A 25,000-nucleotide genomic window follows, 5' to 3' on the forward strand; every position below is an offset into this window, starting at 1 on the left:
TAAGGCTTCCTTTTACCTTCTGATATTTTTAGAAATCAAGGCAAGATTAATCAATAATGAGACTGAACATATATATATATATATATATATATAAAAAAAAAAAAAAAAAAAAAAAAAAAAATGTTGCAACATGATGTTATGTATCTCATCAAAAGGAAAAGAGGGCATGTAAAAGCTGATCCAAGCAATATAATAACAGTTGTCCGTCACCTCACCTGTCCTATCTACAAAAGTAGTATAAGAAGTGATAAGAATAATTCTTTCAATTATAAGAAAAATATAACAAGTCAGTGCTGGCTGTCTCACACTTACTCACCATAGACTGACTCTCAATCAAACACACACACACACACACACACAAAGAGAGAGAGAGAGAGAGAGAGAGAGAGAGAGAGAGAGAGAGAGAGAGAGAGAGAGAGAGAGAGAGAGAGAGAGAGAGAATTATACAAAATAAGTTTATCATTTTATCCTTATCTTAATAATCAAATATGTATTCTTAACAAATTGACAGAGGAAGGATGAAGTGCATGTTTGTTGACAATCCCTACATTGCAATGTATTATGCATTTCCAAGTGATGCAGGGAGACAATGATAACATCTCACACACCATTTCACTTAAAACCATATGACATTGATTTCTGTGCCAAAATTGATAAAAGAATCAAACACTACAAAAATTTCTAGTCAATCAATCTCTCTCTCTTTGTCTCAGTGTAGCTTCAGGTTATAACTAACCCATGGCCGAGGCAGCCATGACCCAGATAGAATAACAAGTTGGCGTGTGTGTCAGGTCACTTGGCTATCATCTAGATTCTAGAAGCATGGGAAAGGGTGTGTTGGGTGGGACTGATGCAATAATACCAAGTGGCTGCTGGTGCACTATTAACTCATACCTGTTTCCTCATCTTGATTAGGCAGGGATGAGGAGAGAGGAGGACCTTGCATGCCTAGGAGTGGCTCTTGAGTGATCCTTGAGGGGGATGAAGCAATAGATGGGGCAATGTTTCCGTTGGGATGGTGGTGGTGGGGTTGATTTGGTGCAAAAGGGTTGGTGGTGGTGGTGGTGTGAGTTGTTGTGGATGGTGGTGGGCAGCCTCCTAGCTCCTTGAGATTGACCATCTGCTGCATGAGGGCTAAAGTGCCACCAGAGTCCACTTGAATGATGACCCATATGGTGTCTGTGGAGAAAGGAACCATGTTAACAATGTTTTGGGAACCTTCATCTTATATGAAAGCTAAGTTGTAACACTTTGTAGGAAGGCATGATATCAATAACACTTTGGGATGTCTATAACATGCTTATTTATTTATTTTTTTTTTCGGACAGGTATATTACTCGCACAATACAAATTTACATGAGGTGCAGCTCAGTTGAGGGAAGAAGAATGATGGAAAGCCAGAGTAATATGGAGGACTGGAACTGCAGTAAACTCCAAAAGATGAAAGTTACTGAGGAAGATGCAAAGAACAAAGACAACTGGAGGTGACTTGTACATGGTGCCAACCCTCACTCCAGAGAAACAATCAAAGGAGAAGATACAGAGACAGTGAGAAGATTCAAGTAATAGAAACAATAGGAAATTTGTACTTGATGCCAAGCCTAACTCTAAGAAAACAGCAGCTGCAACAGTATCTCACCTCCATAGAAGCTCCCTTGGGCGGTTGTCATCCGCCACTTGGAGGAGTAGAAGCCAGTACAGCCTGGGGAGACCATTTCCACTGAAATATCTGCCATTTCTCCCGCCCCAAGTGGAGCTACTGACACGTGTGGTGGTGCTCCCATCTGCTCCCCACCAGTGTACACCAGAGAACACCCACTGGGCCAGCACTCTTCCCCAGTGTTCTGTATACGCCACGTTTTTATGAACCTGTCAGACATTGAGGTAAGTCAGCTAGTCATAGGACCAAATTCTGAAACATATCTACAAGCCTTTGTCTTACAGTCTATCAATTGTGGCACGTCCTGCTGTAGTGAGCTAACCAACACCTGGACTGAAATTCATGCATGCATCAAATAGTCCAAGTCACTATCTTATGATGTAACCGATATATTCTCAAATGTCAAAGGATTAGTCAGTATAGTTGAAATCGAACTGGAAAACTAATTTTTTGCCACCGACGGATGCAAAATAAGATATTCTAGGCGGAAGAGAGGCAAGTGGTCCATCAGCGTGTAGGATTATGGTGAGCCACCACCTCCCAGTTAATGAGAGTGCAGACAGTTGCTTTGCCCTGTGTATGTCAGTCTTCCCAAGACAGTATTACTCAATGAAGGTTTTCACACTTTTCACATAGTTTCTCTTTACTTAACCTTTCTTTTTGATCAGCAGCCATAGGTGATAGTGACTCTGGTGACAGGTTGAGTCTTATTTCACCCTCACAAGTGAGAAAAAATGACAGAATGAGGAAAAAGGAGTCTATGGCCATTAGGTTACCATTACACAAGGAAATAATTTTTAGAAAACATTACAAAAGGACAATTTTAGAAAATGCTTTTAACTCCTTTCAAGCAAAATTTATCAATCAAGAAGATGTAATTAGAGTCTTATAAGAATTGCATTAGGCTGTAACATTATTGACAGGCAATGTTTGCAGCCAAGATGTCTTACAGCCAAATGCTTCTAAAGCATCTACAAAAAGGTAACAATTTATTTTCATACTTATCCTTCACTATTGAAAATGTATTGCAGTGTTTTTGTGGTTTGGTACAGAAGGAAGAGTTTTGACTAGCCTTACCTGAAAATCTCTCATACACTCACTTCCTAGAGTTTTCAAAAGAGCACTTCCGGCAATCACACCCAGACTAGCCCAAAGAAACATCACATGACAATACAAAACAATGTGAATACCACAGAAATCAGTTAGAGAAGGATGCCACTCAGATTTAGGAGGACTAATGCTTAGGATAGAATGACCCTAGATGGTTAAGTAGTGCAATATCTTGAGGGGACCAATCACTACATGCCAAGCTAAAGCATGGCAGATTCTTTACACTCTCCTGGTGTTCCCTGGCCAGCCACATGCTCTCTTCAGATCCAGCCACCATACTGAGAAGACATACGTTCTAACATTCCACCCACTGTGAACCTCACCATGGGCAACAGCAGGCCTGCGAGGTGAAAACTCACAAGACAAAATAATATCAGTGATATTTACTTCTCCATGTGAGACAAAGATATAATGCTGCATTTTGTTATTGCTTAATTATAAATGGTTTATTATAAGTTTTATTTTGATGAAAATAATATTTTCTTTCTATTTTGTCTAACAACTGTAAACAACAAACAGTTCCAAAACAAATGGCAAGGATAAATATTGCAGGATGGGGACCAGGACTTTCAAGAGACATTTGTTTGTGTTGATTATCTCATTACGGCGGATGGTGCCACAATTATGCTTTTATCGGCATCTTTTCACAACTTAATAATGGTGATTTCAGAATGTCACCCTATATTCATGCTTCCTAAGTTCCTACTATCAGAATATTACATGTAATTAGCCTCCAAAATTTCTTTCAAAAACTTAAAGACTATTGTCCTCAGATTATTACCTTAATGTATTCTTTCATCAATTTTCTTTTCCTACCACCACTGCCACTATTACCAAGCTAGTACAAACAGTCTTTTAAGCAATAAGAACAAAGTACAAACATGCATACTTGGTAGAAGGAGGGACACTCTCTCCCTCCCCTATGGTGATGTCCTTCACAAAGGTCATCTGTGGAAGCTTGTTGAAAGACTGCAGGTCAAAATATGCACAAACAGCTGCCTGGAGGTTCCTGTGAAGCACGAGCAATGGTTAAAAACAAATAAATAAATAAAACTATAAAATGCCTGTGCTGGCATAGATTATATCATTACACAGCAGGTAGAGATAATTTGATATGACATGCAGGTGATTGCATGTCACTAAGCTGACTTAGATGAATTAGTATATAAACATATAATTAGAATTACTGACAGATGGAGAGATTCACACTTAACACAGAGATAATCAGACATGACAGCTAAGCATGACAATCCTAAATCCTTGACAACTTCTCTTTAGAGTTGAGTACACGCACAAACGTGACACATTACTATGAGCCTGACTCAGATAATCTTCGCTGGCAGATACACACGTAAATGGATGACGACGAAATACTGTGACCCTGACCCAGATAACATCCGCTAGCAAACACACACACAGACACACATACACACACAACCAAATATTGACAGGCACACATCCCTGAACGAAAACCTAGGTAAAATCTCACCAATCTGTCATTTCCAGATAAAACCTGGCCGTGTGTTCATTGAGGTTTGCCCCCACCAAAGTCTGCAATTCCTTCACCAAAACTTCCTTGTCAGTGGTCAACATGCAATTAAACTGCCTGAGGAGAGATGCCTCCATGTCCTCGTCCACCTCCATCCTGTCTTGCTCCTTCACTTCCTCCCTCTTAGCAAGCACGAAGAATATTTTGAAGGCGCCTCTCTTATTCTAGACACTTTGTTGATGGTTCACACACTCTATAAACTCCGGGACTCCTGACTCACTACCGATCATTGGAGTAGATTCTACAAACAGACACACACAAAATCACAAATACACACTTTTCTAAACATCTCCTATTTTAGAAAGACTAGTTGTCGAAATAATAGTACATTTTTTATAGTGTTATATATTTTCTTCAGATAGATGTTTTGTTTCTCTCACTATCTCTAACCCGTTCATGGCATAAGGTATGTGATTCTCTTATTTCATCTGTGTTATAGACATCGTAGCTCTCTCTCTCTCTCTCTCTCTCTGGTGAGTTTTGTATATAAGTTTCTTTGTTTACTCCAGGAAAAAAAAACTTATACAGAAAAGAAGGAAAAAGAACAAAGAAGGAAATATATACGGAGAATCAAGAAATTTATAAACGGCACAAATCTTTATTCCCTCATGCTCTCTGCTCTATTTTCCTACTGTACTCTATTTTACGTAATGTCTTTCCTTCATTTAAACTAAATCAACGTGTATAATTTGCTTATAAGAATGAGTAACAAATTATCTACAGATACTTTGCTATCTCATATCAATTCATTCTAGACTGAAATGATGTAAGTATGTAGGTACAGGGTGTTTCAGAAAGATTCAACTTGAATTTTTCAATCATTGCATCCTTAAACTTCTTAAGATAAAAAAAAAAGAAAAAAAATAACATTTATATATATATATATATATATATATATATATATATATATATATATATATATATATATATATATATATATATATATATATATAGTCTATATACACACACACACACACACACACACACACACACACACATAGAATAAATAAAATTGACCCGATAAACTTGTTACCTATGTGTGTTTACTTGCAAAATCTTGGCGACCAATGAGTGACGGGCAGACCATGGTGGCGACCAATCACCGCGCGACATTGCTGCCCGTGGCCTTTGAAATCTAATGTTTTGAAAAGAGGAGGCTGGTGAGGAGAGAAGCCCATGAGTTTGAAACAGTATTTTGACTTATTTTCTTGAGACTTGGTGGTATTATTAGCTATGGCGCTGCATGAATTTTCTCAGGAGGATCTTCTTGGCAAGAAATATAATGAGTTACTCAAGATTAGCAAGACGTTCGGCATTAAGACATCCAAGAGATTGAAGGTGGGTCACTGACTGTATTATCAGATATGCGCAATTCGCATCCCCAGATCTTATGCATAGTATTTAATATACGAATTCATTTTGAAAACAGTTTTTTTCAGTATGGAGTTTTATTATTATGGCAATATTATATGCTTTGATCAGAATCTACAAGAGGTCCTTCCTTTGCCAAATATTGTCGTTTTCGCTTATCTCCAAAGACATTTTTTTAAATGCTAGAATTGTTCTTTGTTCTCTTTTGGTGCCCACGACCTACTAAACCAAAACAGACTTAATCAAAGTTAACCTAATCTAATCTAATTCACCTAACTTAAGCATTTTTATGTAAGAGGATAAATGGCCAAGGGCAACAAAATATTATGAAAAAAAAGCCCATTTAATTGCTGGTCCCATTGCAGGTCCAAGAGCGTTAGCCCCAGAAAAGGGATAGATGTTTTGAAACCTCCCTCTTAAATGATGTCAAGTTATAGGAAGTGGAAGTACATATATACACAGGCAAGGGAGTTCCAGAGTTTACCAGAGAAAGGTATGAAAATTGAGAGTACTTGTTAACTTGCATTAGAGAGATGGGCAGAATAAGGGTGAGAGGAAGAAGAAAGCCTTCTACAACGAGGCTGCAGGAGGAGGGGAGGCATGCAGTTAGCAAGCTCAGAAGAGCACTTAGCATAAAATAATTGTAGAAGATAACAAGAGATGCAACATTCCAGCATTGAAAAAGAGGCTGAGTCAGAGAAGGAGAGTTGATAAGATGAAAAGCTGTTGATTCAATCCTATTAAATAAAACTTTGAGTGGAACTCCCTGTACAAGCAAAGAGTACTCCATATAAGGGCAGATAAAGCTCTTGTAGAGAGTTAGCACTTCTAAGGCTTGAGAAAAAAACTTATGGAAACACCTTAGAATGCTTGACCTAATGTAACTCTGTTTCAGGCACAATGTGTTGATTTTCTAAAAGCATCAATGAGTTAATAATAACAGGCCACATGAAAAGAATTTCATAAACTTGAAGAACAGTGAGAATACCACAACAACATGCAGTCATGAACTCCCTGCCTGCTTCTGTATTTTCTTCCATCTTCCTATGACTTGACATTTTAAGAGGGTCTCAAGATATTTGTCCACAGCTGTCTTTTGGATACCTCTGTTTATCTTTAAGGGAACTTGCAATTAATTGGACTTTTATTTGTTTCCCCCTTTTTGTTGCTCTTGGCCAGTTTTCCCACTTGCATAAAAAAATGTATCATGCGCTACTGACAAGGACTGATAATAAACATTAACATAAGTTTGATCTGATTAAGTTAGATGGATGTCTTCTTTTCCAAATTATTTATAATTTAGAATACATTTTCTTTCAGACAGAGAAGCTGATAGAGGCCATTCTGAAGTGTCAGCAAGAGGAAGTCTTTGTGTCCTTGTCCCAGGATGCAGCAGCTGTGGCCAGTGCTCTGGATGGTGCGACACACACTCACCAGGACACTGAGGCCGCAACAACTACCTTGGATGGGGCAACACACTCACAACACACACCCCAAGATGAACTGCTCCTTGATGTGCAGTTTCCAGATTGTGGGCCCAGGGACTTGCTGAATTGTCACTCTGATTCACCAACAGATACCTCGGTGAGTGTGAATGTATCTTGACTGATGGCTGTGAATATTACTATGTAGCTAATGTCGTGAATGGAGGTGTTCAGATGGCACAAAAGATATACTGTACCTAACAAGGGTGACAGGAATGAAAGCCTTATGGCAGTGGTTCTTAACCTTTGTACTACTACATCCCCTCTAGCAATTTCTTTTATGTTGTCATGGCTACAGTTGCTAGAGGACACCGTAACAGGGAAGGAAAAGGTAGCTGTGTCGGCCAGTGCAGGGCAGTGTCAGACACACAAGAGGTCAGGCACGTATGAGGTGGAGGAGATGGATGCTGAAAGTTGGGGCAATGAGGGCAGGAAGCTGCAAAGGTCGTCTACATTTGACCTTTCCACAAGTAATGATACCATCCTCCCCATTGATGAGAAGGTCAGTGAGGACAGGAACTAGCCTTGCATCTAAAGAGATTAATTTGAATGTAAATTTTGGGGTTACTTCATTGAGAGCAGTTATCTTGCTATAGTTTGTAAATATTATATTTTAAGCAGTTATTCTAGTTTATTTAAAGTATTCTTTGTTAATCTGAAAGGTAAGGATAGTAATTTAATTTTTTACTATAATTTGGTGAAAGCTTTTCAAGGTAAACTATACTAACATTTCACTATTAATGTTTAGAAAGGCATAAGTCTGCCCCTCCATCAGGGAGTGATGGGGCTTGTATGAATGCTATTTGTGTAAGTGTGTTGTGCTTAAGTGAGCTAGCCTGTATGGAATTGTTAGCCTGATAGGTAAATAGAAGAACAACCAAATATTTATATGCATGATATGTGTATGAACGATTATATTGATTTGAAAAATAGAAAACCAAACAACCAAAGATTTTTTTTTTTTTTTTTTTTTTTTCCGCCCTATAACTTCAATAGGTTTACTTGAAGAGTATGGGAAACGCTGTTCAGCTTCCATCCATTAGTGGCGCAGGCAATTTTATTTATAGTGGTAGTCATATTAGGGCCCATATCACCACCCAAGTGTATCTTTGGTGTAACAACCTAGAATCTGGGTATCATAGTGACATATAGGTGACTTTAAATCACTCGACAAATGGCAAAGTAAGTACATGACCCATTGTAACTATTCCAGACTGATGAGAACTCCAAACAAATGAGTGTATTGATGGAGAAGATCACGATGTGCAGAACACGGAGGAATACCTTGGCTCAGCACACCCACAATGCACAGGGAACAGTGGGTGACAGCCAGCCAACCAACAAAGAGGGTGAGAACAGGAGTACAGTTGGGAAAATTAATCTGCTATATGGAATGCATGAACAAAAACCAAAAACTAATGAACTATTCTGAAAACATTGAAATGTTAATCTTTATGGGGAAAAAAATAGCACTGACACATATATACACAGTTTTGAGTTTTCCTCACTCAGGCTTATACCAAGTTAGAGTTTTGTCAATAATACGTACATCACAGATGAAAGGACAGTAGGTAATGGTTTCAGGCTAGATAGAAATAGATTTAAAAAAGAGTTGGAACGATTTAATTCCTCAGAACAATAGGAATGGAATATAATCACTGACCATGGTGTTAGTGCTAAGTCAGGTTTGAATGATCTTTTGATGAATTTTGGGAGGGAAAATTTGTTTAGGATGCAGGACAGTTCTCAAGTTCCTCATTTTGAAGATTTTGCTTGGAGTTCAGTGGTTTTCCGGTCTCTCAGTTAACCCCTTCAGTACTGTGACAGATTTTTTCCTTGAGTTTTGTACACAATTAAACAATTTTATTGACATTAGGAAGGATCTATGGAGGGTAGAAGATTAATGGTCACAGTCTTCTCTATTTTAATCCCCGCATAAGTTTCTGAAGCTATATAAAATCACCAAGTTGCAACCAGAATCAATATGGAAATGTATCATGGTACTGAAGAGGTTGATGCAGAAATAAGGATATTTGTATTAAAAGTAATTGAGTTTTCCATAGTCTTAAATTTTTTTCCAGGTTTGTCTAGATCTTGCAAGCGGCGGCGTTCCCAGACTGAGCCAACCAGTAAGGAGTCTGTGCCTTCATCTTTCCGCCGTTCTCGTTTGTCCATATCTTCCTCAGCCAAGCGACGCAGGTGAGGGGATGCATCCCTTTCAATACCGGGACACATTTTTACCTTGAGATTTGTGTATGATTAAACCATTTAATTAACATTAGGAAGGATCTATGGAGGTCAAAAGACTTCACTATTTCATTCCCTCACACAAGTTTCTGAAGCTGTATAAAATCATCAAATAGTGAACAGAATGAATATGGAACACATATGATACTGAAAGAGTTAAAGTGTGTAACTGTGCTTTTATTCCAGTGTGATATTATGCATGTGTTTGTATTTTTGTAATTGCTTTTTTGTTGATTTTCTCCCACTGTCTTGTGATTTATTGAATTTTGTTGTCTAGTTGTACTGTTTGGTTGCCCTATTTCCTCTAGCAATCTCTCTCTCTCTCTCTCTCTCTCTCTCTCTCTCTCTCTCTCTCTCTCTCTCTCTCTCTCTCTCTTTCCTCTCCTTTCTCCTCTCCCCTGCAGCTGCACCTTGAACATTACAGTGAGTCCCGCCACGTCATGCCGGTGTTCGAGACTTTGCAATGTTGGTTGGTGTCCGGCCTCGCTAATGAGCCTTGCTGCCCACTCCTGGACCTTGTTCAGTAGCTCCAGATGCATGCTGGCTGCGCCATCCCGCGCTAAACACACGTATTCTAGGGACAAGCGAACCTGGGCTTTGTAGAGGACTTCCATTCCCCTGCTGTCCAGGAGATGTGACATCCTTCTCAGGGATGTCAGCTTCCTGAGGCTTCCATGGCGAGCTGCTCTATGTGGGATCTGAAGGTCAACTTCTTGTCGTAAGTGGCCCCCAGCACCTCCACCTCATCCTGCGGAGTCAGCGTGTCGCCTTGGAAGACAAGGCGAGGGGCGGTCCTGCATCTGGAGATGGCGAGTAGCTGTGTCTTATGTGCAGCAAACTGAACCTGCCACTTTTTGCCCCATGCTGCGATGCGGCTCAGTGTGGCGTTCAGCATGCTGACGGCAGCGTCTTCTTCCTCAGGTCCGTAGCAAAGAGACAGGGTGAGGTCATCCGCGTATGCTCTCGTGCTCGGGACGAGGTGCAGCAGGTCGTTATATAAACGTTCCAGAGCAGGGGACCAAGGCAGCTACCCTGAGGGACATCCACTCTAATGGGCTGAAGCCTAGAATCACGCCCATTGACGGTCACTTTGAAGTGTCTGTCCCTCAGGTAACTCTCAAGGAGATTAAGGAGCGGCCCGTCCACACCAACAGCATGCAGCTTCGTGACGAGCGCAGAATGCCAAACTTTGTCAAAGGCCCCTTCAATGTCAAGAGCGACGACAAGGGTGGCCTTGCCCTTGTCCAAGGTAGCACTTCACTCACTCGAGAGTTGCAGGTGCAGGTCTGCCGCCGACCTCCCCTGCCTGAAACCGAACTGCCTGGTGCTCAGCAGGTGGTGCCTCTCAAGATGCTGCATAAGTCTCGAGGCCACTATAGTTTCTAACACTTTACTGAGCACCGGCAGCAGGGACACTGGACAGTAATTTTTAGTTTCAGTTTTTGAGTTTTTCTTGTGAAGCGGCACCACACTACTTTCTTCTCACAAGGCAGGCCATGTGCTACTCCTTAAACTATGATTGAAGATGGCGGCGAGAGGGCGCGCCAACTCCTCAGCACACTGCCAAAGTAGGCAGGGGCTGATGCTGTCAGGTCACACTGCCTTCTTGTCATCCAGGTCTCTGAGTAGCACTTTCACTTCTGCTTCACTGGTTTCTACACTTATGAGTTTTCAGTCACTATCTGCGGCAGCATCTGAGGCGTTCTGTCAGGTTCAGGAATGCACATTTTTGTAGTGAAGTGGGCAGCGAGGAGGTTCGCCTTGTCTCTGGCAGTTTGAGCCACACTACTGTCTGGCCAGGTGAGAAAAGGCACTGAACACCCTCACGTCTCACCCTGCTGCTCCTTGACGAAGCTCCACCAACGTTTGCACCCGACCTGACCACCTCTCAGTTTGCTCCTTATGTTTGCCTTCCACTCATCCCTGGCCCACACCTGAGTGGCTGTCATGCGTGCTGTAGCCTCCCTGTGCCTTTGCCTGGTTCTGGCATTGGGATGCCTCTTTAAAGCACGCCAGGCACGGTACTTGGCCTCAGCGGCAGCACGGCACTCTAGGCCAAACCAGGGCTGCTCAGATGCTTTGGTGGTGTGGTTGGAGTAAGGCACCCAGCTGAGCTGAAGGGCGTGGAGTAGCTTTCTCTCTCTCTCTCTCTCTCTCTCTCTCTCTCTCTCTCTCTCTCTCTCTCTCTCTCTCTCTCTCTCTCTCTCTCTCTCTCTCTCTCTCTCTCTCTCTCTCTCTCTCTCTCTCTCTCTCTCTCTCTCTCTCTCTCTCTCTCTCTCTCTTCCAAAGAGTCTTGCTAAACACTAATGTTCAATGTACAGTGTAAATGATGCTTCTTGTACTTGTGACTATAATTTTCTTCTCTTTCTGTCAGGCAAAGTGTGGTGGTGACTCCTTCTGCCCCAGCACCACCTCTCAGGTCTTCCTCGCTTCAGAGGCAGTCATGTAGCACTCCATCTAAGACACCAGCACTCATTAATTTCACCACCACAACCACATCCTCCACAACCAATGCACTGTTCACTATTGGCTGTGGGAACAAGAAAGATGCTGTAGAAGGAGTACAAAATGGCAAACCAGGTGAGTTATTTGAACTTTGAGCTGCTGTGATTTACAAGCAGCAGTACAAATGATAACTGTTGATTTATTCCTCTTTGATACCTTGCCCCCTGCAGAATAAATAAGCAAGTGTTTTATGAATGTAAGATGGGGAATTGGCCTAGGGCAACTAAGGCTGTCAGGCTGAAGCTGGATTTTCTGGAACATTTATTGTAGGGATTGTGCTATATTGTTTTCTTTTCCATCACAATCTTGAGTGCACAGGAGAAATGCAACATGGACAAACTTCATTGTTTGTGATTATTCTAACAAGAACGTTTGATTTCTTATATCTTTCATCACCTGTTCTTTCCCACAGGCACTCATAGTAAGGATAAATTAGCCATCTTGTTTCAATTAAAGTAATGAAAATACAATTCACAACATCTTTATTTTCTCTTCGTTTTTGTAAGACAACCAAGAAATGGATGTCAGTTATCCTCTTTTAATTATACAAACAAAAATTCTAGATTCATTGCATGTTTAACAGTCTTCCTTTCCCCACAGGCACTCAAGACAAAGCAGCATCAGCTATTCCACGTTTCATGTCCTACGCTCGTCGCTTGAAGGTACCAAACTTTGCACGCATTCACGAACAAGCCTTTCAGCGCATGGACAGCCTGGATGATTATGTTGGGAAGCGCAGGGCTCGACATGACACTTTGGGTAGCACCACCAAGAAAAAGCAGGTTTGTTTATTGAATTCTTAAACAAAATAGAAATTGAGAGGAAAAATAAGAAGCAGACTAAAAGTGTATGATAAAAAGGAGAGGTGAAAATTAAATGTGTATCAAATGTGAAAGAGGAGGAAAATTATTAGGAGACAAGCAGAATGATTAGAAGTGAAAATAAGAGAAATATATATATCATAAATTAAATGAAAGAAGAAAAATAAGTGTATTAGATCTAAGAGGAGAAACAATTAGCAGTATGCCTTTGTGTTTACAGGATCTCCTTCATTGCCTTTGAATATACTTGATACTAATCTACTTTTTCTGCACCTTTCCTTTCATCTTTCCTGTAGTGCTATGTAACCTTTGATTTCTAGCTCATTTAACTTTCCATTCTGAACAGTAGAAAGCAAAAGTGTTCCAGCCAAGTATCATATATAATCTGACCTTTTGCCTTCCCCTTAGTGATGTCTGTCAGATTAATTTAATTTGTCATTCACTCACTCATTCTTTATCTCAGCAAGACAAAGCAGAAGTGTTCCAACCAAGTGTCACAAGTGTCAAGAATCTGAACTTCAACTTTACTGGTGAGACATCTGATTATCTTCCTTTTCCATTCATTTCTTTTAATTGTATTTACAGTGTTTGAAAAAAAAATATATATATGAAAATGCATTAGACTGAATGCCCTGTGATGACAATATTGATTTGTTCCTTCTCATATTTCAGGAGAGTCAGCAGCTGAAGTTCATGATGAAACCAAGGCTTCTCAAACTGTAATTAAGCACAGGACTGCCCCCAGCCATTCACAACCCAGAGATACAATGATCAAGAGTTCAAAGAAGTCTGTAAATACTCCACAAGATGCCAGGGTGTCAAGAAGAATTACCCAGGAAGTCAAGCCAGCCAATGTCTTCACTTCCTCAGCCAAGAAAAGTGTGGCAAGGAAGTCACCAAGACTGTCTTGTAAACCTCCCCTAAATAGTGCACACAAGATTTCTCCAAGGCAAGCTCTCAAGACACCATTAAATCTAGGAAAGGAATGTCAGAATCAAAAGCAGAGCCATGAAATGTCTCCCAAAACAGAGGATAACACTCTCCCCACAACAGGGCGGAAGTTGAGGACAGGTGATAGGCCTAAGGCATCACCAAGGCTCACCAAGAAAATCCCAACAGTGACCTTTCCCGCATTTGGTTCACACCTGAAGGAGAACTGTTGTCCAGGTGAGCTACAGTTTTGTGTTGACATCCATTTATTGATCTATTATGAAACAAATACATATATGTTTATGGAAACTGACTACTTGTAAAAAAATTTTTTGGAAATTCTTTCCTCTGTACCAGTAATTTTTATCTTAATTACAATAACACTATTGATTAGGTCCTAATGAGGCTGACAGTCCTGCCTCTGTCCGCAAGAGGATGCAAGATTACTCTAAAAGTGTTGCTGCCTCTGCAAGATCCTATGTTCCTTATAAAGGTGGTGTGAAACCAATGAAACAACGTGACAACCTCAAGAACTTGGCTCAACGGAAACACAATGTGAAATCTAGGTAAGATTTTAACTGATTGTTCACCTTTCTTCATTGGTTGACTTGAGGATTTACTCTTCTTGGGATACAAATATACTGGTTTAGAATGATACAATCTTTGCATTTTGGTGTGGCTTATATAACCTTTGCTGTTGTTATTGCATTGTTATTCTGCTTACATGAAGTGAGGAATGCTAGATGGTGTGACACAGTACAAACTCAAACTTTTCCTTTCTCTTCATGTGGAATTAGTAACTAAAAGTGTGAATGATATATGTGTGTGTGCTTTGATTAAACCACCCTGTTTGATATATAAGTAACTAGTAACTTTACTAGAGTAGAAAATTTAACCTTGTTGAATGAACATTATTCTTGTTTTATTGTAGCAAAGAGATCCGGGAGGGACAGAAGAACATTTTGAAAGGAGTGCGATTGAACAAGAGGTTTGAGCTTCAGATGGCAAATAGAGGGATCAAGCTGTAGTTTTTGGTAAGGCAGAGTCTGGTTTGCTTATAGAGATTGCAGGAGTCTCACTTGTCAACCAAAACAAGGTCTCTTATATTGAAATTAGTCTTAAATGTCTTTGATGTTTTCCATCTGTTGCATGGTCATGAGCTAGTTTGAAATGTAGTCACAATATTTCTTGCCCGTCACAAAGGTAACTTAATGGTTGAAATGATAGAATTGGCAGCCATTCTTCTTTGTGTTTACTTCTTCACTGAGACAGGTTTGATATCTTGTCTTGGCCACCACTCCCTTTAATGGGGATCTGTATTCTGGTTATTGTTCCTTCATGTGTTGTTGTAATGCTGGACTTGTCTAAATTGATACAAGTACTCGTGTTGTATTATTGTGGTATTTTATATACAAAGGAACATAACTGCTGCAAGTTTTGAATAATTTAAGGGATTAGTTTTCATCATTTAAGGAGTGTCTTTTAGAATATTGTCTGTACTTATAAACATATAACTGGGCTATCTCCTTTTCATGGAAAATCAGCCTGGTATAGCCTATATATATATATATATATATATATATATATATATATATATATATATATATATATATATATATATATATATATATATATATATATATATGTTTCATCAGTTTCCTCTTCCCATTGGTTAGCCTTTCATTTAATTAAAAGATAATCAGCTATATTTTTGTTGTTTTCATTAATGCATTTCCTTCACAATTCTGACAGACCAGTTTTGTGTCTAACTTTTTTTGGGTGGTACATACATAGCTAAGTTGATTTGTATCTTTTTTTAGTAAAATAATTATATTTTTCAAAGTTTTGTGTGTGTGTGTATATATATATATATATATATATATATATATATATATATATATATATATATATATATATATATATATATATATATATATATATATATATATATATATGTGTGTGTGTGTGTGTGTGTGTGTGTGTTGTGTCAGAATAAACAAGTATTATATAAGACTTCATGGTATTCTTTTGAACATATATAAATGAAGAAGAGAGGTATGGCTTGAATTACACGCCACAACTGTTAACCAATTATATTTAATTACTGAATCCCTTGAGCTGTCGTGCTGCTTTAGCTTAAAAGATGGAAGATTGTTCCGCCATGTTGAGTACGAAAGTTGGTAGGTAGCAGCGTTAAGAAGTTTGTGATAATTAATGTGACCTCTTTGAAATATCTAAAAAATAAACAGCTGCTTTGCCACTGAAACATCAGTTGATTCGCCATTAATTAGATGTTTTTTTTTTTTTTCATATCCTTCATAAATGTATCATGCTGAAAATGATCGATTGACAACATTTGTAAGAATACTGGTGCACTATATGTTTCGTATGCGATAAATAAAAAAAAAAATATATAGGATAAATTCGGATATCATTGCCAAATTTGGTAGAAGATGGCAAACCAGCTTCAGGTTAACATTTTTATGACGAATTATTTTGCGCCATAAAGAAACTGCAGTTTCTTTTCATAAATTCGAGATTGCTGGCCACCCTGCATCACTATTTTACCTGCTTAAGTTTATTTTTAGCTATCACTCACTAAGTACATGAATATGTTAATCGACAATGAATGAGCGGGCATCGAGATCTCAGGCGCGAGAATGTATAGCGGAAGGCGAATGGCAGCAAAGAGCTGGGTCATCTTTCTCCACTACATTAGTTTATAAACAAGTTAGGTACAGTATATTCATTATTCTAGTGATACATTCTTTACATACATTTCTATATTATGAACAGGTGAATAACTGTATGGAAATTCGACTATATAATTATCTCGGTGGCCTAAAAAAAAAAAAAAAAAAAATAGTTTTGGTGAGGTTACTGACTACTGAGGTAAAAGTAGAGTGGAGTGCCCGTGATAGATGCAAGCCGGCTAGTTTAAAACTTTAAATGGCATTCTTATCTGTGGCACAATTCCTTCGCTCTCTCTCTCTCTCTCTCTCTCTCTCTCTCTCTCTCATTAAGTAAATAGATGCGTAAACTGTCAGTGAACAGAATGGCATGGGTGTATAACAACGGTGAGTGTCGGCAAAGGGTCATATTGCATATTCTGCGTCTCATCTTCATTATACTCAAAAATTATAAAACTGAAATTACGTGTCTTATTTATCGTGTATTTTTATGGCGGCATCTATGTAGTAACATGATTCCTACAGTATTAATAGGATAAACACAATAGGGAACCCTTCTAATAATCTCTGTGGCCTTTGAAAATAGTCGTGCTGTAACACAAACGTTTGAGGGGACGCGGTGCTTAGCCGACGTGAGACGGCTATAATATCATTTCTATATTACGAACAGGAGAAACAGTCTTGAGAAATCAGTTAATAATCACAGTGGCATTTGTGACTGTCGCTATCAAGAATTCTGCATTAAATTTCTTGATCATGTTGGAGGAGCCGTAAATTCGGGCTAAAGGAGGATACACACAGACAGACGGACAAAAACATCAGTGCCACGCTCCATGTTGTGCAGGGCGGATGAAAGGAGTGAGTAAGAAGTGTAGCAGGGGGAACACGCCGCCAGGCCTCGCCACTCTTCACTGCCACGCACTGCTGGCCTCACTAAGCACTCTGTGACACACTCGGTAATAATGTGCCATCCTGTACTTGTGTGTAGACGCTGTACTGGTGATTCCTCGATTATACTGATATCTCAACTACTATGTCATGTAAAGTCCAACAGAACCCATAAGGAATAATAGATTGTGCCAATAAACAGAATTTTCCCCCATAGTGCTCAAGGTCATGGCAGCTTTATGAATGGAGAACACCAAAGGTGTTTGCTGGGTTTGTCTTAATGCAGGAGGGGATTAAGGAAGGAAGAACCCCAGCGAAGTAGAAAGCTATAATAGTGTGTTAGTTTAGATTAATTGAGATGCAATGGGGTTGAGATGATACTGTATCTTTGTCAAAGTTCATATTAGGTAAAACTGTGTGGGTCTCCAACTTTGTCTGTAAAAATAAGTATTGCTACCAAGGTGGTTTTCTGTCTTTATCATAGCAAGGTCTTGGCAGAAGGGAAGGGGAAGAAAAAAAGCCTGATTTCCCTCCTCTGCTTCCTTGCTTTATTCACAAAATCGCCAGATTATGGTTGCTTTTGGTATTACATTTCATCAAATTCTACATCTCATGCAATAGTTTTATAATTGAGTCATGTATTACATTTTCTTTTGGAAGGAATTCAGCAAAATAAATACTTGTCAGTCTATGCAATTCCCTGTCCTTTCATCCAAAGTACAAATCCCCAACTTCTATTATCTTGTAATTTCTGGGATTTTCTTCAATGAAGCTTAAGGGGGCCTCTGTTACATCTATAAAATGGCGTCCACACTTGGGGTCGTGCTACATTGCATGCCTCACTGAACCAATAACCATATTTGGGTGAATGAGGGGTCATGATGAGCAAATCTGGCTGGAAGGCATATGAGGGACAGTGCAGCGCAGCAAAAGTTGAATCTGGTATGAAGGTGGGATCCAACTCTCCCATGCTGCTTTGCTCACCATATCTGTAAACATTGAATGGACCAGGGTGGTCATCTTGCAACTTGTTGATATACTATTTTCATCTTCCTTTCTTTCACCTTTGTGCAAGCTGCACACACAATGTACAGTACCATAAAAGTACCTCTTGAACTAAGTTGGCCTTGGCAGCATCCATGCATACTCTTCTGTTGACAATTCAAATGTCACAGACCAATGGCACATAAAGAAAAATTAAGAAAATGTCATGCCAATCACCTCCTGTTCTGATGATCCAAGGTATTGAGTGTTATAGAGCCATGCTCTGACTGTGTGTGGCAACATGTCATGCATGATTGTGTTGGCATAAATAACAGAGGTGACCTAAAAAATTTGAATTGAATGAATTTCTCGGGAGGGATTCTGGGCTCTCTTACCCATTGCACCATTATTATTATGTACATCAATGTTATCGCTCAAATGTTTTAGAACATCAAGGAGTAAATAACTAATTGAATAAATAAGTTAGGATAATGTATATAAAAAAATATACAATTAAATCAGAATTGCATTGTTCAAGGTGATGAGAAGTGAAGTTGGTATGGTACCTAATAAGCTTGTAACATTTACTGCATTGCAAAAAATAACAAATGAATGACCAGACTCTTCAGAAAAGCTCTTAACTTTTCCCCTACTAGGCTGAGTGGATGTGACTAATCATGTTCCTCCCTACTATGGGTAATGACGAGTAGAGGAGAGCCCTTGACTGCCTAGCTAGAAGGGGGACACCTAGAGAACTTACCTGCTCTTCCAGTGTTGGTTGGTGGGGGAGATGGCAGGTGGCACAACTGTGTAGCTCCCCAGCAAGGGAGATGGCAGCCTTTACTTCAGCAAGCAGGCGTCAGAACAGCTGGCTGATGGTGTCACTGCTTGACTGGCTTGTGATGAAATAAGACTAGCCAAACCAACACTAACACCTTGTCCTTGTTAGGTCTTCTGTATCAGGACAGCCAGTGCCCAGTTTGCCCTCGCGGCAGTCACTGTCCTGCAGGGGTTGGTGAGCACAGGGTGAGACTTCCACATGGTGTTGAGATAGGGTGTAGCAGCACAGATCTTGCTGCTACAACTGTAGGAATCATTAATTAAGAGGGCAAAGGTCTAGTGCATCCCATGGCATCATGTCCCTTCCTCTTCCTCTCCTTGTGGTCAACATCACTATTTTGTTTGGCTTTCCTTTTTCTCTTTGCTGTTCTGTCTAGTATCTGTAATTTTCCTTGGTTTCCATTAACAAAGCACAAGTAATCCATTCTTATCCCAGAGCTCGTGTTAGTCTAGTTAATCGCTCACAATTTGAATAGGAGAGTGGTATAGAAGTGTGGATATATTTGGAGTAACTGATGCCAAAAGTGTTTCAAAACAAATCCATGATACAATTGCTTCAGTGGTTTGTCAAACCTTGGACTACCAGGGTCAGGATGTTACTTTCTGATGGTGCAAATGTTTCCACAGGTTGGATGAAGTGGCGACAGGTGGTGTACGAGGGGGATGTCCCCCTGGGGCCCATGGCAGGACGACCTCCCCCGCCGCCCCACCCAACGCCTCCACACCTGTCCATTAGGCCCCAGGTGAGCTCATTTCTCTCACAATTACTCACTCATTTCTTCTGCAGGCACCAGATTTGTCAACTAGGTGTGTGAGTAACATAAACAATTCACCTACCAGAAAGCTGTCAACTAAGTGTGTGGGTACACTTCAAGTACTAGAAAGCTGTAATTGTGTTCAGTGTGGCTATGACCTTGCCTCCCTACACAAAGTGAAAACTGGCAATTCTGAGCTCATGTGTGTTTCACTGTTTGATCTGCTGCAGTCTCTGACGAGCCAGCCAGACATTACACTACGGAACGAGCTCAGAGCTCATTATTTCCGATCTTTGGATAGGCCTGAGACCAGGTACACACCACACACCGGGACAACAAGGTCACAACTCCTCAATTTACATCCCATACCTACTCACTGCTAGGTGAACAGGGGCTACACGTGAAAGGAGACACACCCAAATATCTCCACCCGGCCGGGGAATCGAACCCTGGTCCTCTGGCTTGTGAAGCCAGCACTCTAATCACTGAGCTACCGTGTGTGTGTGTGTGTGTGTGTGTGTGTGTGTGTGTGTGTGTGTGTGTGTGTGTGTGTGTGTGTGTGTGTGTGTGTGTGTGTGTGTGTGTGTGTGTGTGTGTGTGTGTGTGTGTGTGTGTGTGTGTATTTACCTAGTTGCATTTACCTAGTTGTAGTTTTACACGGCCTGGGCTTTAAGCTCGTGTGGCCCTGTCTCCATATCTACACTTATCCAATTTTTCTTTGAAATTATGCACACTCGTTGCTGACACCACTTCTTCACTCAAACTGTTCCAAGTCTCAACACATCTTTGCGGGAAACTATGTTTTTTGACATCTCTCAGGCATCTTCCCTTCCTTTGTTTTTTACTATGCGATCTTGTGCTTCGAATGTCATATTCTTCTCTCGGGATCAGTTTCTCATCATCCACTTTATCCATTCTGTTGATCAATTTATAAACTTGTATCAGATTCCCTCTCTCCCTTCTCTGTTCCAGGGTTGGTAGATCCATAGCCTTTAGTCTCTCTTTAGTGCATGTAATAATAATAATAATAATAATAATAAACGGTTTATTAGTTAGGCAATGTAAAAAAATACACTGAAAATGTGTGTGTGTGTGTGTGTGTGTGTGTGTGTGTGTGTGTGTGTGTGTGTGTGTGTGTGTGTATTTACCTAGTTGTATTTACCTAGTTGTAGTTTTACAGGGCCTGGGCTTTATGCTTGTGTGGCCCCATCTCCATATCTACACTTAGCCAATTTTTCTTTAAAACTATGCACACTCGTTGCTGACACCACTTCTTCACTCAAACTGTTCCACGTCTCAACACATCTTTGTGGGAAACTATATTTTTTAACACCTCTCAGACATCTTCCCTTTCTCAGCTTTTTATTATGCGATCTTGTGCTTCAAATGTCATATTCTTCTCTCAGGATCAGTTTCTCATTATCCACTTGGTCCATTCCGTTGATCAATTTATAAACTTGTATCAGATCATCTCTCTCCCTTCTCTGTTCCAGGGTTGGTAGATCCATAGCCTTTAGTCTCTCCTCATATGTCATCCCTTCAAATTTTGGAACCATTCTTGTAGCCATTTTTTTGTAGTCTCTCCAACTTCCTAATGTGTTTCTTTTTATTAGGGGTCCACACTACTCCTGCATATTCCAATCTGGGTCTTATTATAGTGTGTGTGTGTGTGTGTGTGTGTGTGTGTGTGTGTGTGTGTGTGTGTGTGTGTGTGTGTGTGTGTGTATTTACCTAGTTGTATTTACCTATTTTATTGTACAGTTCGAGTGGGGCTCATAGTGTCCTGTCTCCATGTCTCCATTTATCCAATTTATCCTTAAAGTTATGCACATTATGTGCTGTAACAACTTCATTATTCAATGCATTCCACTTTTCTGTCATTCTGTGTGGAAAACTGTATTTTCCAGTATCCTTCACACACTGCCTCATCCTAATTTTCTTTACATGATCTCTTGTCCTTCTATCATCTTGTGTCAACAGCACTAGGTCTTCCTTGTCTATCTTTTCAATGCCATTGACTATCTTGTACATTGTTATTAGATCTCCTCGTTCTCTTCTATCTTTTAAGGTTGGTAGTCCCATTTCCTTTAACCACTCTTCATGTGTTACATCCTTTAGTTCTGGCACCATCTTTGTAGCAATCTTCTGTATTCGTTCAAATCTTCTTATATCTTTTATAGAGCTTGGAGACCACACTACAGCTGCATATTTTAGCTCTGGAGGTATCATGTTTGTGATGTTTTTTTTCATCTTATCTTTGTCAATAAATCAAAATGCTACTCTTATATTAGTCAACATTATTTATGATATACCAAATATCTTGCTTATATGTTTTTCAGGGTTCAGATTATCCTGTGTAAGCACTCCCAGATCTTTTCCCCCTGTGGTCTTCATTATATGTTCCTCTCCCATCAAATAGTCCCAAACCGGTGTTCTTTTGCTCTTTCCTAATTCCATTACATGACATTTCTTGGCATTAAACTCTAATTTCCACTTCTTATTCCACTCATCGATCTTGTTTATATCATCTTGTACGAGCAAACAGTCCTCCTGGGTTTTGATAACTCTTAGTAGCTTTGCATAATCAGCAAATACATTAATATAACTGTTTATCCCATTGTGAATGTCATTTACATAAATTTGAAAGATAATGGTGGCTAACACTGATCCTTGTGGCACTCCGCTTGTTATTTTACCCCAAAATGAGTATGTATCTGTGTGTGTGTGTGTGTGTGTGTGTGTGTGTGTGTGTTTATGTAAGAGGGAAAGACTGGAAAAAAAAAAAAAAATCCCCACTCAGTCACCAGTCCCTTTACAGTGCCAAAATAGTTAGTTAGCCGAAAGACAGGGATAAATGTCTTCAAACTTTCCTCGTAAATGAAGTCAAGTCATAGGAAGTTTGAAAAACAGACACAGGGAAGAAATTCCAGAGTTTACCAGAGAAAACTATGACTTACATTAGAGAGTTGGACTGAATAAAGATGAGAGGAAGAAAAAAGCTTTGTACAATGAGGCTGCAGGAGGAAGGGAGGCATGCAGTTAGCAAGATCAGAAGAACAGTTATCATGAAAACAGCGGTAGAAGATAGTAAGAGATGCAACATTCTGGCAGTGAGAAAGAGGCTGAAGACTGTCGGTCAGAGGAGGAGATTTGATGTGACGAAAAGTTTTTTATTCTACCGTATCTAATAAAACTGTGTGAGTGAAACCTCCATTCATTCGAAGAGTACTCCATACATGGGGCGATGAGGTCCTTGTGCAGAGTTAGCAGTTGAGAGGGTGAGAAAAACTGGCAGAGATGCCTCAGAACACATAACTTCATAGAACCTGTCTGAGCAAGACATGAGATGTGAAGTTTCCAGTTTTATTAAAGGACAGGCCAAGTATATTCAGTGTAGAAGAGGGATACAGTTGAGAGTCATTGAAGAAGAGTGGATAGTTGTTTGGAAGGTTGTGTCAAGTTGATAGATGGAGGAATTGAGTTTTGAGGCATTGAACACTACTAAGTTTTTTCTTCCTCAATCAGAAATCTTAGAAAGAGCAGAAGTCAGCCATTTTGTAGCATCCCTGCATGATCTGTTGACTACCTGAAGGGTTTGTCATCTGTGAAAAGACGTGAAAAGGTGTAAGGTGGTATCATCAGCGTACGAGTGGATAGAGCAAGAAGTTTTGTTAAGATCGTTAATAAATAATAGAAAGAGAGGGTGAAAAGACAGGACCCTGAGGAACACTACTGTTAATAGATATAGGAGAAGAACAATGGCTGTCTACCACAGCAGCAAGAGAGGAAAACTGAGATAAAGTTGCAGAGAGGTAGGAGGGTAGTTTTGCGAACAAAGCTTTGTGCGATACAGTGTGTGTGTATGTACCTAGTTGTATATTATAGGGTTCGAGGAGGACTTATAATGACCTGTTTCTATTTCTATTTTTATCCAACTTTTTGTTACATTTTGGCACACTTTCTGCTGCCACAATCTCTTCACTCAATCCATTCCAGATGTCCACTGTCCTGTGTGGAAAGCTAGACTTTTTAATTTTCCTTAAGCATTGACTTTTTGTGATCTTAGAGTGTCCTCTTGTCCATCTATCTCCACCTTCAGTCAGTGATATCAGGTATTGTCTATCTATCTTTTCCCATACAGCTTACTATCTTATACATCTTGATTAGATCTCTCTCCTGTCCATTCTTCAAAGTTGGTAGTTTCTTTTCCTTCAGTCTTTCTTCATAGGGAAGGTTCTTTCTTTCTTGCATCATCTTTATAGGTGTCCTTTGGATTCTTTCTAGTTTCCTTATATCCTGTAGCATGTGTGGTAACCACATCACTGCTGCATATTTAAGTATGGGTCTTATCATAATGGTTATGATGTTTTATCATACTTTTATCAATGTAATTAAATGCCATCTTGATGTGTGTGTGTGTGTGTGTGTGTGTTGTATTTCATATCACACTTGTTACCAAGATTGTTTCTCTACCATTATATAGTTATTATGTTATATAGATGTGTTTATTATGCTGAAGTATTCTAGTGGTATATGGTTATAATAAAGGAAACATCAGCAAAGTTCTTAGGATCAGTAGCCAGGATAGAACCAGAAATAATGGGTTTATGCTTGAGATACTAGGTTTAGGAAATAAGGGGAAAGGAACTGGTTCTCTAACAGAGTGGTTGGTGAATAGGACCAACTCTATAGGTAATCATGTTGTTAGTGCCAAGTTAATAAGGAGCTTTAAAAGATTAGACAAATTTATAGATAAGGATTATAGATGGATTTAGCTAAATTTGTTCACACAGGGACTGCTATGTGTAGACCTGATGGCCTCTTGTAGCTTCCTTAAATTTCTTATTATGTTCTTATGTTCTGTTAATGTCTTATCTCAATATTTCACTTGTATTTACCTAGTTGTATTGTACAGGGTTACTTATGACTAAACTTGTGTTTAGTCATAAGTGTTTGTTGGAGGAAAGAGGTGTTATAGATGGTGAAAGTTTTGATGTGGATATTTTCTTGTGGGAAGTAGCCTACATCTTGTCTATTGCCTGTTTAGTCAGCGTGTGGAAGTGAGTAAGTCCAGTATATACGCTATTGCTGTTGCTGCACCACCTCTTACCTTTATTGTAACACTTTCATGTCTTGTACTGATCAGTATCATAATCAGAGAAGTAA

General features: G+C 39.6%; 3 protein-coding genes across 5 annotated transcripts in view; 2 read left to right on the forward strand and 1 right to left on the reverse strand.

Annotated features, from left to right (window-relative positions):
- Positions 1-102: 102 nt before the first annotated feature.
- On the reverse strand, positions 103-4,565 carry LOC123510517 (protein ILRUN-like). Its single transcript, XM_045265752.1, has 4 exons — positions 4,260-4,565; positions 3,660-3,779; positions 1,640-1,869; positions 103-1,179 (listed from the first exon to the last, which is right to left on the reverse strand). Exons 1-4 carry the CDS (start codon positions 4,412-4,414, stop codon positions 884-886), a joined length of 801 nt encoding a protein of 266 aa, XP_045121687.1. The 5' UTR covers positions 4,415-4,565; the 3' UTR covers positions 103-883.
- An 845-nt stretch (positions 4,566-5,410) lies between these two features.
- Positions 5,411-15,385, forward strand: LOC123510607. Of its 2 annotated transcripts, XM_045265886.1 has the most exons (11): positions 5,413-5,657; positions 7,011-7,274; positions 7,473-7,676; positions 8,388-8,523; positions 9,256-9,373; positions 11,796-12,001; positions 12,527-12,708; positions 13,211-13,277; positions 13,420-13,914; positions 14,072-14,243; positions 14,609-15,385. In XM_045265886.1, the coding sequence occupies exons 1-11, from the start codon at positions 5,553-5,555 to the stop codon at positions 14,703-14,705; spliced, it is 2,046 nt and encodes a 681-aa protein (XP_045121821.1). In that variant the 5' UTR covers positions 5,413-5,552; the 3' UTR covers positions 14,706-15,385. The 2 variants fall into 2 exon arrangements, with proteins under 2 accessions (XP_045121823.1, XP_045121821.1); XM_045265888.1 differs by lacking the exon at positions 7,473-7,676 and having other exon boundaries at positions 5,411-5,657.
- Positions 15,386-17,175: 1,790 nt separating this feature from the next.
- LOC123510614 (pumilio homolog 2-like) overlaps positions 17,176-25,000 on the forward strand; it is a 121,027-nt gene continuing 113,202 nt past the window's right edge. For both annotated transcript variants that reach the window (XM_045265897.1, XM_045265898.1), the window contains exons 1-2: positions 17,176-17,323; positions 19,707-19,822. In XM_045265897.1, coding sequence (XP_045121832.1) covers positions 19,712-19,822 — 111 coding nt within the window. In that variant the 5' untranslated portion in view covers positions 17,176-17,323; positions 19,707-19,711. The remainder of the gene's footprint in view (positions 17,324-19,706; positions 19,823-25,000) is intronic.

Source organism: Portunus trituberculatus, chromosome 29, assembly GCF_017591435.1.
Source record: "Portunus trituberculatus isolate SZX2019 chromosome 29, ASM1759143v1, whole genome shotgun sequence".
Lineage (NCBI taxonomy): Eukaryota > Metazoa > Arthropoda > Malacostraca > Decapoda > Portunidae > Portunus > Portunus trituberculatus.